The 14678-nt window shown below is 48.1% G+C and overlaps 1 protein-coding gene across 4 annotated transcripts in view; it reads right to left on the minus strand.

Annotated features, from left to right (window-relative positions):
• XRRA1 (X-ray radiation resistance associated 1) overlaps nt 1–14678 on the minus strand; it is a 61864-nt gene that overhangs the window by 6667 nt on the left and 40519 nt on the right. For 3 of the 4 annotated variants that reach the window (XM_037038414.1, XM_037038412.1, XM_037038411.1), the window contains 3 exons: nt 5119–5212; nt 4252–4367; nt 1074–1415 (listed from right to left, as the gene is read on the minus strand). The exons of the other annotated variant lie outside the window; for it this stretch is intronic. In XM_037038414.1, coding sequence (XP_036894309.1) covers nt 1074–1415; nt 4252–4367; nt 5119–5212 — 552 coding nt within the window. The remainder of the gene's footprint in view (nt 1–1073; nt 1416–4251; nt 4368–5118; nt 5213–14678) is intronic. 4 annotated transcript variants of the gene reach the window in all.

Consider the following 14678-nt stretch of genomic DNA (forward strand, 5'->3'; position numbering starts at 1 on the left):
CTGGCTGTGTCCCCGCCGCCGCCCCCCCCCCCCCGCCCCCGCACCCCCCCAGGGAGCAGCCGCACACAGTGAGTGTGTCTGAACGACAGCACTGCCCACGGACTGACCCTTTTCCTGTCCGAACTCTCCTTCACACAAGATGCTCAGTTGTTGGTTTTTAATGCGTGTTTGTTTACACTGTACTCCAAAAATGTTCTGTTACAGCTCAGAAAGAGACTCTCATGCCGTATGAGTATGTATGTCACTATAAGCCCCCTGTGGAGTAGGAAATGGGTGGGCAGAATAGTAGACCTAAATGTGTGGGCGAATATACATTTTGGAAAGATCTGGCAGACTAGAGGGGCAGGACTGGAGGCGGGGAGATCAGGGAGGGCACAGGCACAATACTGAGATTTAAGGGGACCCTGCCGGCCTCTCCAGCCTTGTACGTAGTTCCTTTTCCTACAAGTCACCCATCCGTTGCACTGATGTGGAACCATTCGTGGCTCCTGCACAGGCCATTAAAAAATCCTCCCTCCGCATCCTGCCTCGGGCTGTTCACTCTGCCCGAATGCCCTTGCTGCCTGCATCCTCGCCTTGTTAACTCCTACTCGGCCTGCAAAGCTCGTCTCATTTGAACCTCTCCTCGGAAGCCTGCCCTCCTGACCCATGGCAGAGGCATCCCCCTTCCTCTAGGCTTCCAGCTCCTGGGTTTCTCACTTTCAGCATTGACTGTGTTCCTGTCCATCTCACTCATTAGCTAAGGACTATGTCCCATCCATTTGTATTCCCAGGATTCAGAGGCAGCATCAGACACAAGGAGACATTAAGCAGACAAGCAGAGGCAGCAGCAACCCTGGCTAAAAACTGGTCAGAGCCACATCCCAGCCAGACCCCAGGTGTGTTGTCTGTGCCACAGGACTTGTCCCTGCAGGTGTCCCTACCAGAAGCCATGGGTCAGCAGAGCTCCTACAAAGGACTTCCGGACCTGCCATGTGCTGACTTCCAGGGTCCTACAGCAGTCCAGCCAGCCAAGGGCTGCGCCATCTGGGGGAACTGGGGACAAGTGGACAGGGGCAGGAAGATCCAGGCACCTGTGTCAAGAAGACAGACTCTGTGCTCTTGGTGTCCTCATCTGACCGGTGCTCCAGGCTGATGTGGGCAGCAGTGTCACTGTGGTGAGATGTGGTGTCTTCACTATGCACAGTGGAGTTGGAGAGGATGGGAGGAAGTGGCATGAAGGACCGACGGTGCACAGAAGGGCCCTCCAGGCCCTCAGTGGGTATCTCTGGCCTCAGAGAAGTGCCTTTGGCGGTGGGCAGCTCTCCAGGAACCCGTGATGCCGACATCTGCTTTGACGGAGACTTGACTGCAGTTGCAGGTAGGTGATGGAGAATCAGAGACTGCTTTGGCACCTTTGGGATTTGAGTTTTCACCTGTCATGGGAGGAGGGCTGGATTGGTTTGCTTCCTAATTGGAATTTCTCCTCCTAAGACCTCAACCCCCCAAGGTCACTTGGTATAGTGATCAGAGCACTGGGTGAGGACTCACAGGGGCAGGAAGAGCGCAAAATCACACTGAACTGGGCACCTGCAATGTGCCCTATGCATGGCACACATTGTTTTGTTTATATCTCAAAACTACCCAGTGAATAACTATCCTCATTGTATAGATGAGGAAATGGGCTCAGAGAGGTAAAATGACTTGTCCAACGTCACAGAGTTATTTAGGGGCAGAGCCTAATTAGGCTACCTAATTCCTGTCCTGGGCTCCAGGCCTCATTCTAAACCCCTGACCACGTCACTCTGGCCCTCAGTCACCTTATTCCTCTGTTCAAGGTTTCACACAGCGCCCTTGACTGTCCTCAGGGACTCCTAGGAAGGCATGGGGGCGATGGCCCTATGTTTTCTGGAAGGCAGCAGCACCAGGCTCCGTTCAGGATGCTGGTCCCTGCACCTTAAATAAAGCTCCACAAGGTGTGTCTCTCTCAGAGTTCAGGACCAAGGAAATCACTGCTTTCCCGTTGAACTACTCAGCTTCCTTAAATCAGCAGAAATCACCTGCCATCCTCCTCCCCCCTCCTTTGCCTCAGCTGCCAGCACGGAGCCGTGTGCTCAGTTTCCCTCAGCTGGGCTTAGCTCTTCCTTCCCTCCCAAGTTACATGGTAGGTTGATTTTATCCCTCATCAAAGAATAAAATCTTTGGCCCAGGCTGGTGTGGCTCAGTGGTGAGTGCCAGCCTGCGAATCAATGGGTTGCTGGTTCAATTCCCAGTCTGGGGGCACATGCCTGGGTTGTGGGCCAGGTCCCCAGGAGGGGGGTGTGCAAGAGGCAACCACACATTGATGTTTCTCTCCCCCTTTCTCCTTCCCTTCTCCTCTGTCTAAAAATAAATAAAATCTTTAAAAAAAGAATAAAATCTTTGATGGTCCACTTATATCTATACTTTGACAGACAACGTAGTGAATGAGAAGATCCTAAGCATTGTTGTTAGAAAAAGATGGGCTGAGATGCAGTTCTACCCTTTGAGCTTCCATGCCCTTCCTGTGAGATGGGAGGTTAGTCCCCGCCCGGCCTGTATTGCAGAGTTCTCTCAAATGGGATGATGTGTGCAAATGTTCCTAACAAACTAAAAAGGGTGAAGGATGGCTGTTTTACAAACAATGTTTCCTTTTGGAAAATATGTAAAGTCTTAGTGTTTAGACTTGAAGCCTAGGGACCCAGAGTCTTTTTTCAGAACGTCCAAAACACCAAGCGTTATCATTTGTGGCTGGTGGGGAGGGGGCCACGGCTCTGCAGAGGGCTGAGGGCCCACACAGCTTCTTGGTGACACGTTGGGTGGGGCCGGGACTGCACTGGCAGGTTTTCCGTTCCCCCCAGTTCTGTCCAAGCCCAGGCCTGAGGGAGGGTGGGCAGTCTTCGCCCACGTAGCTGACTGTGTGAAAGACCCAGAGTCTGCTGTGCGCGTCGGCCATCTCTGTGAGCACACTGGGACGTACCGTATCTCCGATCTAGCTAAAGGCCTAGCACACTCTCCAGTTCAGTCTGCGCTGGTGGTTAGATAGTGTTGGCCTAGATTTACAAAGCATTGATTGACTTCTCATCTGGACACTGGACTTGTGTTTATCCTCTATCAGTCGGGACCTTAGAGGTTCTTTTGGATCTGAACACTAACTTTTAACAAGGATGATACGTTACCTCTCTGAGCCTGCTTCCTTGTCTGAGGTGCGGGTTGTGGGATAGCACGTGTGCAAGTGGCCAGCAGGGCATGGGGCAGGGCATGGGTGCCCCAGGGGGCAGGGAGAGGATGTGGGCTTAGTGTCTGGCTCACTCTGGTTCTGCACTCCCCAGCTGCTGACGGGAAGGGAGGTAGTAGGATCCTTAGAGGAGGCAACAGACAAGAGGGAGATGATGGAAACCCTTTGCATGTCTGTCTTTTTCTGGTTTTAAATGCTGCCCTGGTCCTATGAGGGCTCCAGACAAGAAAGAACTTGGCTGGAGGCAGAGGCAGGCTGTAGAGTAGGTGGCAAGGGGAAACTGTGCTTAACTTCGGTACCAGCAATGCTCAGGCCAGCTCTTGGCTATGGGAAGACTAAAGTTCAGGTGGGAGAAGCATGTCACAGAAATTTCTGAAATTTATCAGATGAAGGAGGGGTTTAACTTATTTTATGGCACCCCAGAAGGCAAGTCTAAGACCACTGGCTGGGGAAGGCCCAGAGGCAGCTGATGGCTCTTGACATGAGGAAATGCTTCTTAAGGTTCAGGCAGGAGATGCACACTCCAGGCTGGCACAGCCCCCGTGGTTGTGTGGGTGACTGTGACTCACACTCGCACGGGTCTGGGAATTTATCACATATTTTCACATGTGTTGCTTCATCCAATCCTCTCAGCAACTCAGAGAGCTGTGAGAATTGGAAGCTGAAGTGCAGAGAGTGAAACTCTTGCCCAAGTTCAGACACTGTGGAAAGTGACAGGGCCTGGCTTATACCGGGGTCTTCTGATTCTCTCCACCTCTTGACAGCTCCTTCTTTGGGCCTCAGTTTCTGGGTAGAATTAGGGGGTCAGACTCAGTGACCTGCAAGGCCCTGTGGACACTGCCTTTTGAGTCTCTCTATCTCATCCCCCCCTGGGTTTATCTGTATTAACAGAGCAAGGGAAGAAGACACCACTGCACTGTGGAGGGCGCGGCTCTACCGCCGGGCTGGTCTGCCTGCACTGACATGGGCTCCACTCCCTCTGGGGGTGGACAGGGGTCCCATCTTGGAAGCCTCACCTTCCTCGAGGCCTTCCGAGGTATCAAAATATGATGCTTAGCCTTCACTACTTTCCTTCGAATTAAGTGGATCCCCAGACGCTCCTGGAGGAAGGTTTTTAGCAGTGGAGGGACCCCTGGAGCCATGGTGGGAAAATAAGATTATCGTTAGCTAACGTTTACTGCGGCTTACTATGGGCCAGGGACTGTCCAAAGTGGCTGTATGTACATTAACTTACTTTTCACACCAACCCTAGGACGTAGGTATCCATATTCCCATTCAATAGGTGAGGAAATCGAGGCACAGAAAGGCTGAGGAATTTGCCCAACGCACCAAAGGTAGCATGGGGCAAGGATTAGAACTTTGCTGTGACCTTCCAGGGCCCAGAATTCTAAAATGTCTTCAGCTGCCTCATCTTGGACCGTGGATTCTGCTGCTGACACAGCAGCCACTGCATTCGGTGTGGTCTGGGACTGGATAGCCCTGCACCCTCCCAACTGGCAAATGAGGTCACAATAGACTTGTTCCACTTGTTTAAGTGACAACAGACTTGTCACTTAAATAGCCCAGGCAGGATCTAGATAATCCTGTGTTCCATTCTCGGTCATGCCTCTTCCTTGTTGTGTGACCTTGGGTAGACCAGGACCCTCCCTGGTTCAGTTTCCTGCACGTGCACAGGGACAGGAACGCCTGCCTCACAGGGCTGCTGTCGGGATGGGCGGGTGTGGAGCAGGTGCTCTGCAATGCCCATCGTTTTCTCCACCCAACCTCGTCCACTCTGATGGAGAGCAGAGCCCAGGGCTTGGCATGGAGGAGGTGAGGATGAGGGTCCCCACGCTGCTTCCTGGGCACTGGGGTGGGGGTGGGCAGCTTTGCAGGAACCATACCTTTTCTGTGGGCCACCAGAGGGTTGTTATGAAAGACGAGCTCACAGAGCGACGGGAAGAGAGCTACTGGCAGGATGGAGTCTTCCTTCGCAATCTGTGAGCATGTAGGAGAGAACATCGGGTTGACAGCACCCCTGTCCTCTGCCATCCACCCGGGTGCCTCCGGGCCCACGCTGCAGGGCTACGTGCTTGCTAGGCTGGGCCAGGGCTGGGGCAGTGATGCTGCTGTGGATGGACTCATGCTGGGCAGGCTCGTGTCCCTGCAATTTCACCTGCTCACACCCAGAACACCTTGCCACTCCTGTTCAAAATTCTACCATCACTGTTCATGTCTGAAAGTTAGGAACTTCCCTCCCTTCTCCATACTGGTTATGTTGGCTGTCCCAAGTACTAATAATGTTGGTAACAAAAAAATAACAAACACATACAGCACTCGTCTTGCAAAAAGACTGGAAGGAAGGCAGGGCACTGACTGTCTGCAGGGCACAGTCTGTCTGACACTTCACCTTCCTCAGTGCAAGCTCTACCTGCACACCCCATCAGCCTGTCACCAGCTCTCTTGACGGTCTCTTTCCCCGGGCCTGTCCTGAGCACTGATCTGGGGAGGGACAGGGACAGGAGGCCAGGGGAACCCGCCTATCTCAGGGATAGGCAGAGCCCATGGTAAGGGAGGCCTCATGGCTGTCTGGGGCCCGAGGCCGCTCCGCCCCAGGCGGCCAGCCTCCGAAGGGCAAAAAACACACAATCCTTGTTGAGCAGAATGGCTGCAACATCTGAGGACAACCTTGGGGAGGGTGTCTTTCAGCGACAGAACAGTATCAGAGGCATTAGTATCCCACAGGCTAGGAGTCGGGCTGTGACTGTTTAGNATCTGGGGAGGGACAGGGACAGGAGGCCAGGGGAACCCGCCTATCTCAGGGATAGGCAGAGCCCATGGTAAGGGAGGCCTCATGGCTGTCTGGGGCCCGAGGCCGCTCCGCCCCAGGCGGCCAGCCTCCGAAGGGCAAAAAACACACAATCCTTGTTGAGCAGAATGGCTGCAATATCTGAGGACAACCTTGGGGAGGGTGTCTTTCAGCGACAGAACAGTATCAGAGGCATCAGTATCCCACAGGCTAGGAGTCGGGCTGTGACTGTTTAGATGCCTGGAAACACTGTGAACTGTTGGGTCAGATTTGGGACCCACAAAGGGCACTGAAAGGCGGAGGGCACTTCGGTTTGGCTTCCTCTGGAGCTTCACTGGACAGCATGCGCAATGGGCAGTTGCCCTTCACTTGTGTTCATTCAGTCAAATATTTACTGAATGCCTATGTGTAGCAAGCACTGGGTTGGAACTGAGTAAGACAGATATTACTCCTGTCCCCATGGAGCAATGTCTAGCATGGAAGAAACTGTAACCTAAAGGGGAGTTGATTTACAGCTATGTGATTAGCACCATAAAACAGAGACACATGAAATACTGGGGTGATTTGACCTAGTCAGGGAGATACGGCGTTCCTGAGATATGAAGGCTGGGTGGAAGGTAATTAGCGAATGCAGTGGAGAATACAGCATGTGACTGAGAAACCTCTGTGTCAGCCCAGACCATTTCCTCTACGTGCTGGGCACACAGCTAGACTGTGCATCTCCTTGCCTCCCAGGCTGCCAGATGTGGTCATGCGACTCAGCTCTAGCCAAAGCAATCTTGGTGGAAGTAATAAACACCATTTCCAGGCACAGACTGTCCAAAACCTCCTGCACGATCCTCTACATCTCTCAACCCCCTAGACACCAGATGCACAGAATCCAATAAAATCCTCTTAAGACCCTACGGGATGCCAGAGCCATAGCCAGGGGGTGAATGACCATGTGGAAGGCCACTAGCCACCAGAACCATCCACAGTAGATTTTGTAAAAGCAAGAAATAACCTTTTATTGTGTCAAGTCATTGAGATTTTAAAGTTTGTTGCAGCAGCTAATATTACTTACTCTAATTAACGCAGAGAGGAAGTGTTCCAAGCAAACAGAAGAACATGTGAAAGTCCTAACAGCAAGGAGGAGAAAAGCCTGCTGGAGGGATTTAAAGGAGAGTGCGACTCCAGCCTAGGAAAAGGGCACTTCTTGCAAAATGAGGCTGGTGATGCTAGTGTGGGCTAGTGGACTAAAGCTGGTTGAAGATTTTAGTTAACAGGTCCTTGGGGAATCTATTTGGTGAATTTTTATAAATATGAGGTCCTAAATTTGATAAGACTTGGTAATGCAGGACATACGGGTGGGGAGGAGTGGTGTAAGGGAGAGAGAAGTATCAAGGACGACAACCAGGCTCCGGTTTGGGTAACTGCATGGGTGATGGAGTCGTTCCTCAAGTTATGGAACAACAGAAGAACGTCAGATTTGAAGGGAAAGATCATTGGTTCACTTTGGACGCGTGGACTTTGGAGGTACCTTTGAAACCTCCAAGCAGAGATTCATGTGGGCAGTGGGTACACGAATGCAGGGGAGGGGTCTGTACTGCAGGTAATTCTGTGAGTCACTGTTCACCGGCCAGTGGGTGTGTGGGGCCATCCCTAGGGAGAGAGCACAGAGTGGGAGAGAAAAGGAACTCGGAGTGGGCTTGGATCATCTAGCTCAGGGGTTGGCAACACGTTTTGGTCAAGGGCCAGGTAGTAAACGTTCCCGGCTTTCCAGGCCATACAGTCTCTGTTGTAACTACCCAACTCCACTGTTGTAGCGTAAAAAGCAGCAACAGACATAAACAAATTCATAAACAAGTAAGTGCGGTGGCTCTGTTCCAAGAGAACTTTACTTATATCCTCTGAAATTTGAGTTTCCTATAATTTTAACGTGTCATGAAATGTTAGCCTTCTTTTGATTGTCTACAACCATTAAAAATATAAGAATCACCCTTTGTTTGAAGGCTGTACAAAATCCAGGGGCAGCAGATACAGCCCGTGGGCTAACCCTGGGTCCCCATCTGTTTAATGACGTGTCATCAGAACACTGCCTTGCTCACTCACTTACGTGTTGCCCTGCAGGCTACAGGGGCAGAGTTGAGTGGCTGGGACAGAGTAATGCATTTACTTTTTGGCCCTTTACAGAAGAGTTTACTCATTTCTTATCTAGACACTAGAAAAGGGAGGAGGGAGGATGAACCTACAAAGAAGCCTAATATGTGTTCATAAATGACTGTAGAACGGTGGTTAAAGAGGGTGCCATCTCTTGTATGCAAATCAGGTGGTCCAGAAGCACTCAAAAAGAATGGGTGATGGAAAATTTAATTTTGTCAGGATGCAAAATTCCATCCATCCAAGTCAGGTGGCTAAAAAATTGAAGAAAGTTACAATTAACATTGGTAGAGTAGAAAGATACCCAGGGCACCTGTATCAGATTTTCTGTGAAATTAAGTCCCAGCTGAAAGATATGGCTTAAACTCTGGCTGATGGAGGAAGAAGAATTGGCCATCAGGCTAGCCTATTCCCTGTAAGGTGGGTTGAGTGCCCCTGGAAATAAATTCAGGTAGCAATGACAACTTGAAATGTCTACCCCATTTCATTGGGTTAAGGGAGCATAACTTAGTATGTCAAATTTATGGACTAAGTAAATATTATTAAAGGTTGAGTGAAGGTGGCAGTTCCAGTTAAGATGGCAGCTTAGGGAAATGCATTACTTGAATTCTCCAAGATATGCAGCAAAATTACAACTGATACCACCCAGGACCCCTGAAACCTAGCCAAACAGAAAGAACTCCTACAATTAAGGACGTAAAGAAAAAGTCATAAGGAGACTGTAGGAGGGGCAGAGACAGCAAACGGCTGGCCCCACACCCAACTGTGGTAAATGAAAATTGGGAGGGCTGTCTGAGCTGTGGAGGTCCCCCTTGAAGAGCAAGAGGTCTCAGACCCACACAAGGCTCCCCAGCCTAGGGTTCCAGTGCCAGGAAGAGAAGTCCCCATAACTTTCAGCTGTAAAAACCAGTGGGGATTGTGGCTGAGTAAGACGGAGGGCCTCTAGAGTCCCAGGCGCTCCTCTTAAAGAGCCTACACACTGACTGACTTGCTAATGGACTCTAAGCTCCAGCACTGGGGCAGCAGCTCAAAAGGCACCAGGGACAATGGGGAGGAACTGAATTGTCTGGCATCAGGGTGAGGGCTGGAAGGACAGCTTTCTCCCAGATAGAACTGCTGGCAGAGACCGAGTTCCTTTGGTGAGCCCTCCCACACAGAACTGGCAGGTGGGAAGCGTATCTGAGACTCCATCGGCCTGGCTCACACTGTTCGCCTCACCCTGATAATTCCCTGAGACCTGGCCTCAACCAACTTGTGGGTCTACTCAACTTTGTTTCCAGTGGCTTATCCATACAAATGACCTCTCTTGCCTTATGCTTCAGACTTTTCTAAAATCTCTCAAACAAGCAGCATCTGGCCTCAATGTGCCCTGTACCTCTCGCTAAGTGGCCCTGGGCCCACCCCTAGTGGCAGCCAGCCTTGGTTTGCAGCTTGGCCTCTCTTGGGCATCTCTAAGCCAAGCACAAAAAGCTGACATGTATAGATGGCTTTATGGTTTATGGTGGGTGGCCCTGGGCAAGGCACAGGTGGTAGCTGAACTTAGCCTGTACCTTGTGAGAGGTCCCAGAGCCAGTGCCCCCAGTGGACAACTTCAGACCACATTGAAGCACCACCCAACTGCCTCCACAAGTGACACATTCAAGGGGTAGGCTCAGCAGGTGCCAGAAGTAAGTCCTGTTTTGTGGGGTCAGCCTCTGCACAGCTGATCCCCCACAGTGGTCACAGCCAGTCCTCTCAACCAGTCAATCCCAGGGTAAATATCTTCCACTGATGTGCCAACAGCAATCAAGGCTCAACTACAACAGGAGTGTGTACACAACCCACGAGAGGGGTGCACCTGGAACACCCAGTTCAGGTGACCTGGGAGGCTGTGCCATTGGACCCTACAGGACACCTACTACAGAAGGCTATTCTACCAAGCCTGGAAGACGTAGCAGCTCTACCTAATACACAAAACAAACACAGGGAGGCTGCCAAAATGAGAAGACCAGGAAACATCCTAAGAAAATAGAACAAAACTCCAGACAAAGAATCAAACTAAATGGAGACAAGCAATCTACTAGATACAGAGTTAAAAACACTGCTTATAAACATGCTCAATGAACTTAGGAGAAGAAAAGGTGAACTTAGTGAAAACTTCACAAAGACATGGGAAGCATAAAAATGGAGAGAGAAAACATAAAAAGCTCCAGTCAGAAAGAAGAACATATTAGAGTAAATCAACAGTAGATTGAAGAGGCAAGGGATCAAATTAGAGATTTGGAAGATAAGGAAGCAGAACACACCAATCCAAACCAGCAAAAAAGAAAAGAAGAATCTAAAAAAATGATGATAACGTAAGAAGCCTCTGTGACAACTTCAAGTGTACCAACATTTGCATCATGGGGGTGCCGGAAAGAGAAGAGAGAGAGCAAGAAATTGGAAACCTAGGTGAAAAAATGCTGAAAGAAAACTTCCCTAACTTGATGAAGGAAACAAGTTCAAGAGAGTCACAAACAAGATCCCAAAGAGGCCCACACCAAGATCCATCATAATTAAAATGTCAAAGATTAAAGGCAAAGGGAGAATCTCAAAAGCAGCAAGAGAACAGCAGTTAGTTCCCTACAAAAGAGCTTCCATAAGACTGTCAATAATATTGTAATAACTATGATGTTGTCAGAGGGGTACTAGGTTTATTGAGTATCACTTAGTATAGTATAACTATACTATCACATGATATACTATACTATCATATTATAGTATAACTATAGTATCACATTATATAGTATAACTAATGTCTAATTGCTGGGTTATACAGCTGAAACTAATATAATACTGTATGTCAACTGTAATTGAAAAATTAAAAAACTATTTTAAAAAGATTGAAAGTCATTTTTTATTTTTGATGCAAAAAATTACTAGATTTTTTAGTGGATATTATGAGCATAAGTTTCTGCTTGAAGGCAGAATCTGTTTTAAGATTTGCAACTTTAATATGTTGAACATTAATTTCAATTTCAACACAGGTAGCTCTGAGCATTCCTTGATATGATCAAGGCATCATTTATTCATCTAACAAATTTACTAACCACCTATCATGTAACTGGTGCTATTCTAGATCACAGGGATATAGTTGTAAACAAAACAAAGTTCTAGATCTCAAACAACACCCCCTGCATTCTGGCAGTAGACAAATGATAACACACAAAATAGTATATTTATGCAATATCTATTTATATATATTAATTAGGTGGTAACTGTCATATAGAAAAATATCATTTAAAGTCTTAAGTGAGAATACAGAAAAAAGGGAAAGAGCGCTGTTCCTCTCCTAGCAATGAGAAAAAAAACCTGAAGACTTCCAGTCAAGATGGCCATGTAGGTAGACATGGCTCACCTCTTTGCACAACCACATCAAAATTACAACTAAAATACAGGACAACCATCACTCAGGACTGTCAGAAATTGAGTTGAAGGGAAGCCTGATAACTATGGAATTAAAGAAACCACATCCATATAGATTGGTAGGAGGGGCATAGATGTTTAATGGGCTGGTCTCACACCCACATCTGGTGGATAAAGATTTGGGAGGGATATCTCAGGAGTGAGGAGTCACAGCCCCACACCAGGCCTCCCAGCCCAGGTTTTCAGTGCTAGGAAGAGAAGTCCCCAAAGCTTCTGGCTGCAAAAACCAGCAGGGATCAAGTCAGTGGAAGAAACTTCTGGCACCACAAGCAGTTTCTCTTCAAGAACCCACACATGGACTGACATACCCAAACTCACTCCCTCTGAGCGTCAGCACTGGGAAAGAAGCTTGAAAGGCACCAGTGGCATACTGGGAGAAAGTGAAATGTCTATCATCAAGGCAAACAGAGGCCATTGTCCCTTTTCTAAACCATCTTCCCACAGGGTCACAGAGCTGGCTAGATGGTGCCATACTTGAGACTCCATCAACCTGGCTAACAGTATTTGACCCACTCTGGAGATCCCTGGAGACTTGTTCCATCCAACTTTTGGGCCCACCTAAGCTGCTTTCCCATATGAATGGCTGGTCTTGGCTCATGCTTCACAACTTCCTAAATCCTCTCAAACAAGCAATAGCTGGCCTCAGTGAGTCCCAGGCCCAGCACTAGCTGCAGCCAACCTAGATTCACAGCTTGGCCTTGCCTGAGAATCTCCAAGCCTGGCATAAGTAGCAGCTATCTCAGATTGCTTTACTGCTCATGTAGGGTGGCCCTGGGAAAAACACAGGTTGAGGCTGACCTTGGCCTGCACCACCTGAGAAACCCCAGGGCCAGCATACTCAGTGGACAGTTACAGATCACACTGGAGAACCACCATCCTGCCTCTGCACAGCTGAGCCTCCATGGAGGGTGGAGGTTGGTGGTAAGTGGTCACAGCCAATCCTTGCCACTGACTGCCCTGGATAAATCACTCCCATTGATCTGTCAACAGCAACCAAGGCTCAACTACAAGAGGAGGGTGTACTAGGCCCATACAAAGGGCACATCTTGAGTACCCAGCTTAGGTGTTAGGGGAGGTTGTGCTACTGGACCCTACACTGTATTAGGCCACACTACCAAGACATGGAGTCAAAGCAACTCTACCTAATACACAAAAACAAACACAGGGAGGCTGCCAAAATGAGGAGACAAAGAAACAGGGCCCAAATGAAAGAACAGCTCAAAAGTCCAGAAAAAGAGCTAAATGAAATGGACATAAGCAATCTATCAGATGTAGAGTTCAAAATACTGGTTTAAGGATGCTCAAGGAGCTTAGTGAGGACCTCAGCATCATAAAAAAGATCCTGTCAGAAACAAAGGATACACTAATTGAAATAAAGAACAATTTATAGGGAAACGACAGTAGAGTAGATGAATCCAAGAATCAAATCAATGATTTGGAACATAAGGAAGCAAAAAACAACCAATCAGCACAACAAGAAGAAAAGAGAATTTTAAAAAATGAGGACAGTGTAAGCAGACTCTGGGACAACTTCAAGAGATCCAACATTCACATCTCACATAGGGGTGCGAGAAGAATAATAGCAAGAAATTGGAAATCTATTTGAAAAAATAATGACAGAAAACTTCCCTAATTTGGTGAAGGAAAGAGACATACAAGTTCAGGAAGCATAGAGAGTCCCAAACAAGATGGATGCAAACAGGCCCACTCCAAGACACATCATAATTAAAATGCCAAAGGTTAAAGATAAAGAGAGGATCTTAAAAGCAGCAAAATAAAAAAAAAGCAATTAGTTACCTACAGGGGAGTTCCTATAAGATTGTCAGTTGATTTCTCAAAAGAAACTTTGCTGGCTAGAAGATATTGGTAAGAAATATTCAACATTATCTAAGGCAGGTACTTACAGACAAGACTGTTCTACCCAGCAAAGCTATCATTTAGAATAAAAGAGCAGATAAAGAGCTTCCCAGACAAGAAAAAACTAAAAGAGTTAATCATCACCAAACTGTTATTATATGAAGTGTTAAAGGGACTTATTTAAGAAAAAGAAGATAAAACTCTGAACAACAAAATGACAAAAATACCCAAAATACAAAATACAAAAATACCCATGGGTCAAATACATCACCTATCAACATTGAATCTAAAAACAAACTAAGCAAACAAGAAGAACAGAGACAGAATCATGGATACGGAGAGAGGGAGCATGTGGGGAAATGTGCAAAGAGGTAAGGGGATTAAGGAGCACAAATAGGTAGTTATAGAAAAACCATGGGAATGTAAAGTACAGTATAGGAAATGAAGTAGCCAAAGAACTTACATGCATGACCCATGGACATGAACAATGGTGGTGGGACTGCCCGATGAAGTGAAGGGTGCTGGGTGGAGGGGGGCAAAGGGAGAAAAATCAGGACAACTGTAATAGCATAATCAATAAAATATAATACAAAACTTAATAATTTATGTTATCATTTTTCTTTAGTCCAACAGAGAGCTAAGGTCTCAGGGCAATCAAGTGGCCTGAAAGCTAAAGTTGGACAGTCACCTCAAAGGAGACATGGAGCACAGACACTGGCTCATCTGTGGCAGAAGGTGGGAGGAAGAGATGGCTAGTGCCCCACGGGCATTTAAGAAGAGATCAGCTAAAAGTTTTAAATAGTTGCTAGAGGCCAAGTGTGGGCTAGAGTGAGAGAACAGGCTGCGGACAAGGGGAATTCACACCCACTTGCGTGTGAAAGACCTGATCCGGGAAGGGAGGCTGGAGAATGGCTTTCTGAGGCTGTGGGCCTGGAAGGGTTGAGCAGCTGCCCCTGCAGGAAAGGCAGGAATTCTCGCCAACCCTTCTCCCTAGTAAACAAAAGGCTTCAGTTGCTGAGGAAGGTCAGCAAACTCTCTTGGGCCCAGGGCCCTGCATGGAGGAGGGGGTATGGGGGTGGTGGAGAGGGAAGAGAGGAAAAATTAAAATCTACTACTTCTGAGGTAGAGGACAGGAAACCAACTGGGGTCCACTACCTGAAAGATCTTCTACTGCTGGGAGAGGGGTAGGATCTCTGAGAAGGGCTCATTCTTGAG

The sequence above is a fragment of the Sturnira hondurensis genome, unplaced genomic scaffold (assembly GCF_014824575.4).
Source record: "Sturnira hondurensis isolate 20B ecotype Veracruz unplaced genomic scaffold, ASM1482457v3 Scaffold0024385, whole genome shotgun sequence".
NCBI classification, from domain to species: Eukaryota; Metazoa; Chordata; class Mammalia; order Chiroptera; family Phyllostomidae; genus Sturnira; species Sturnira hondurensis.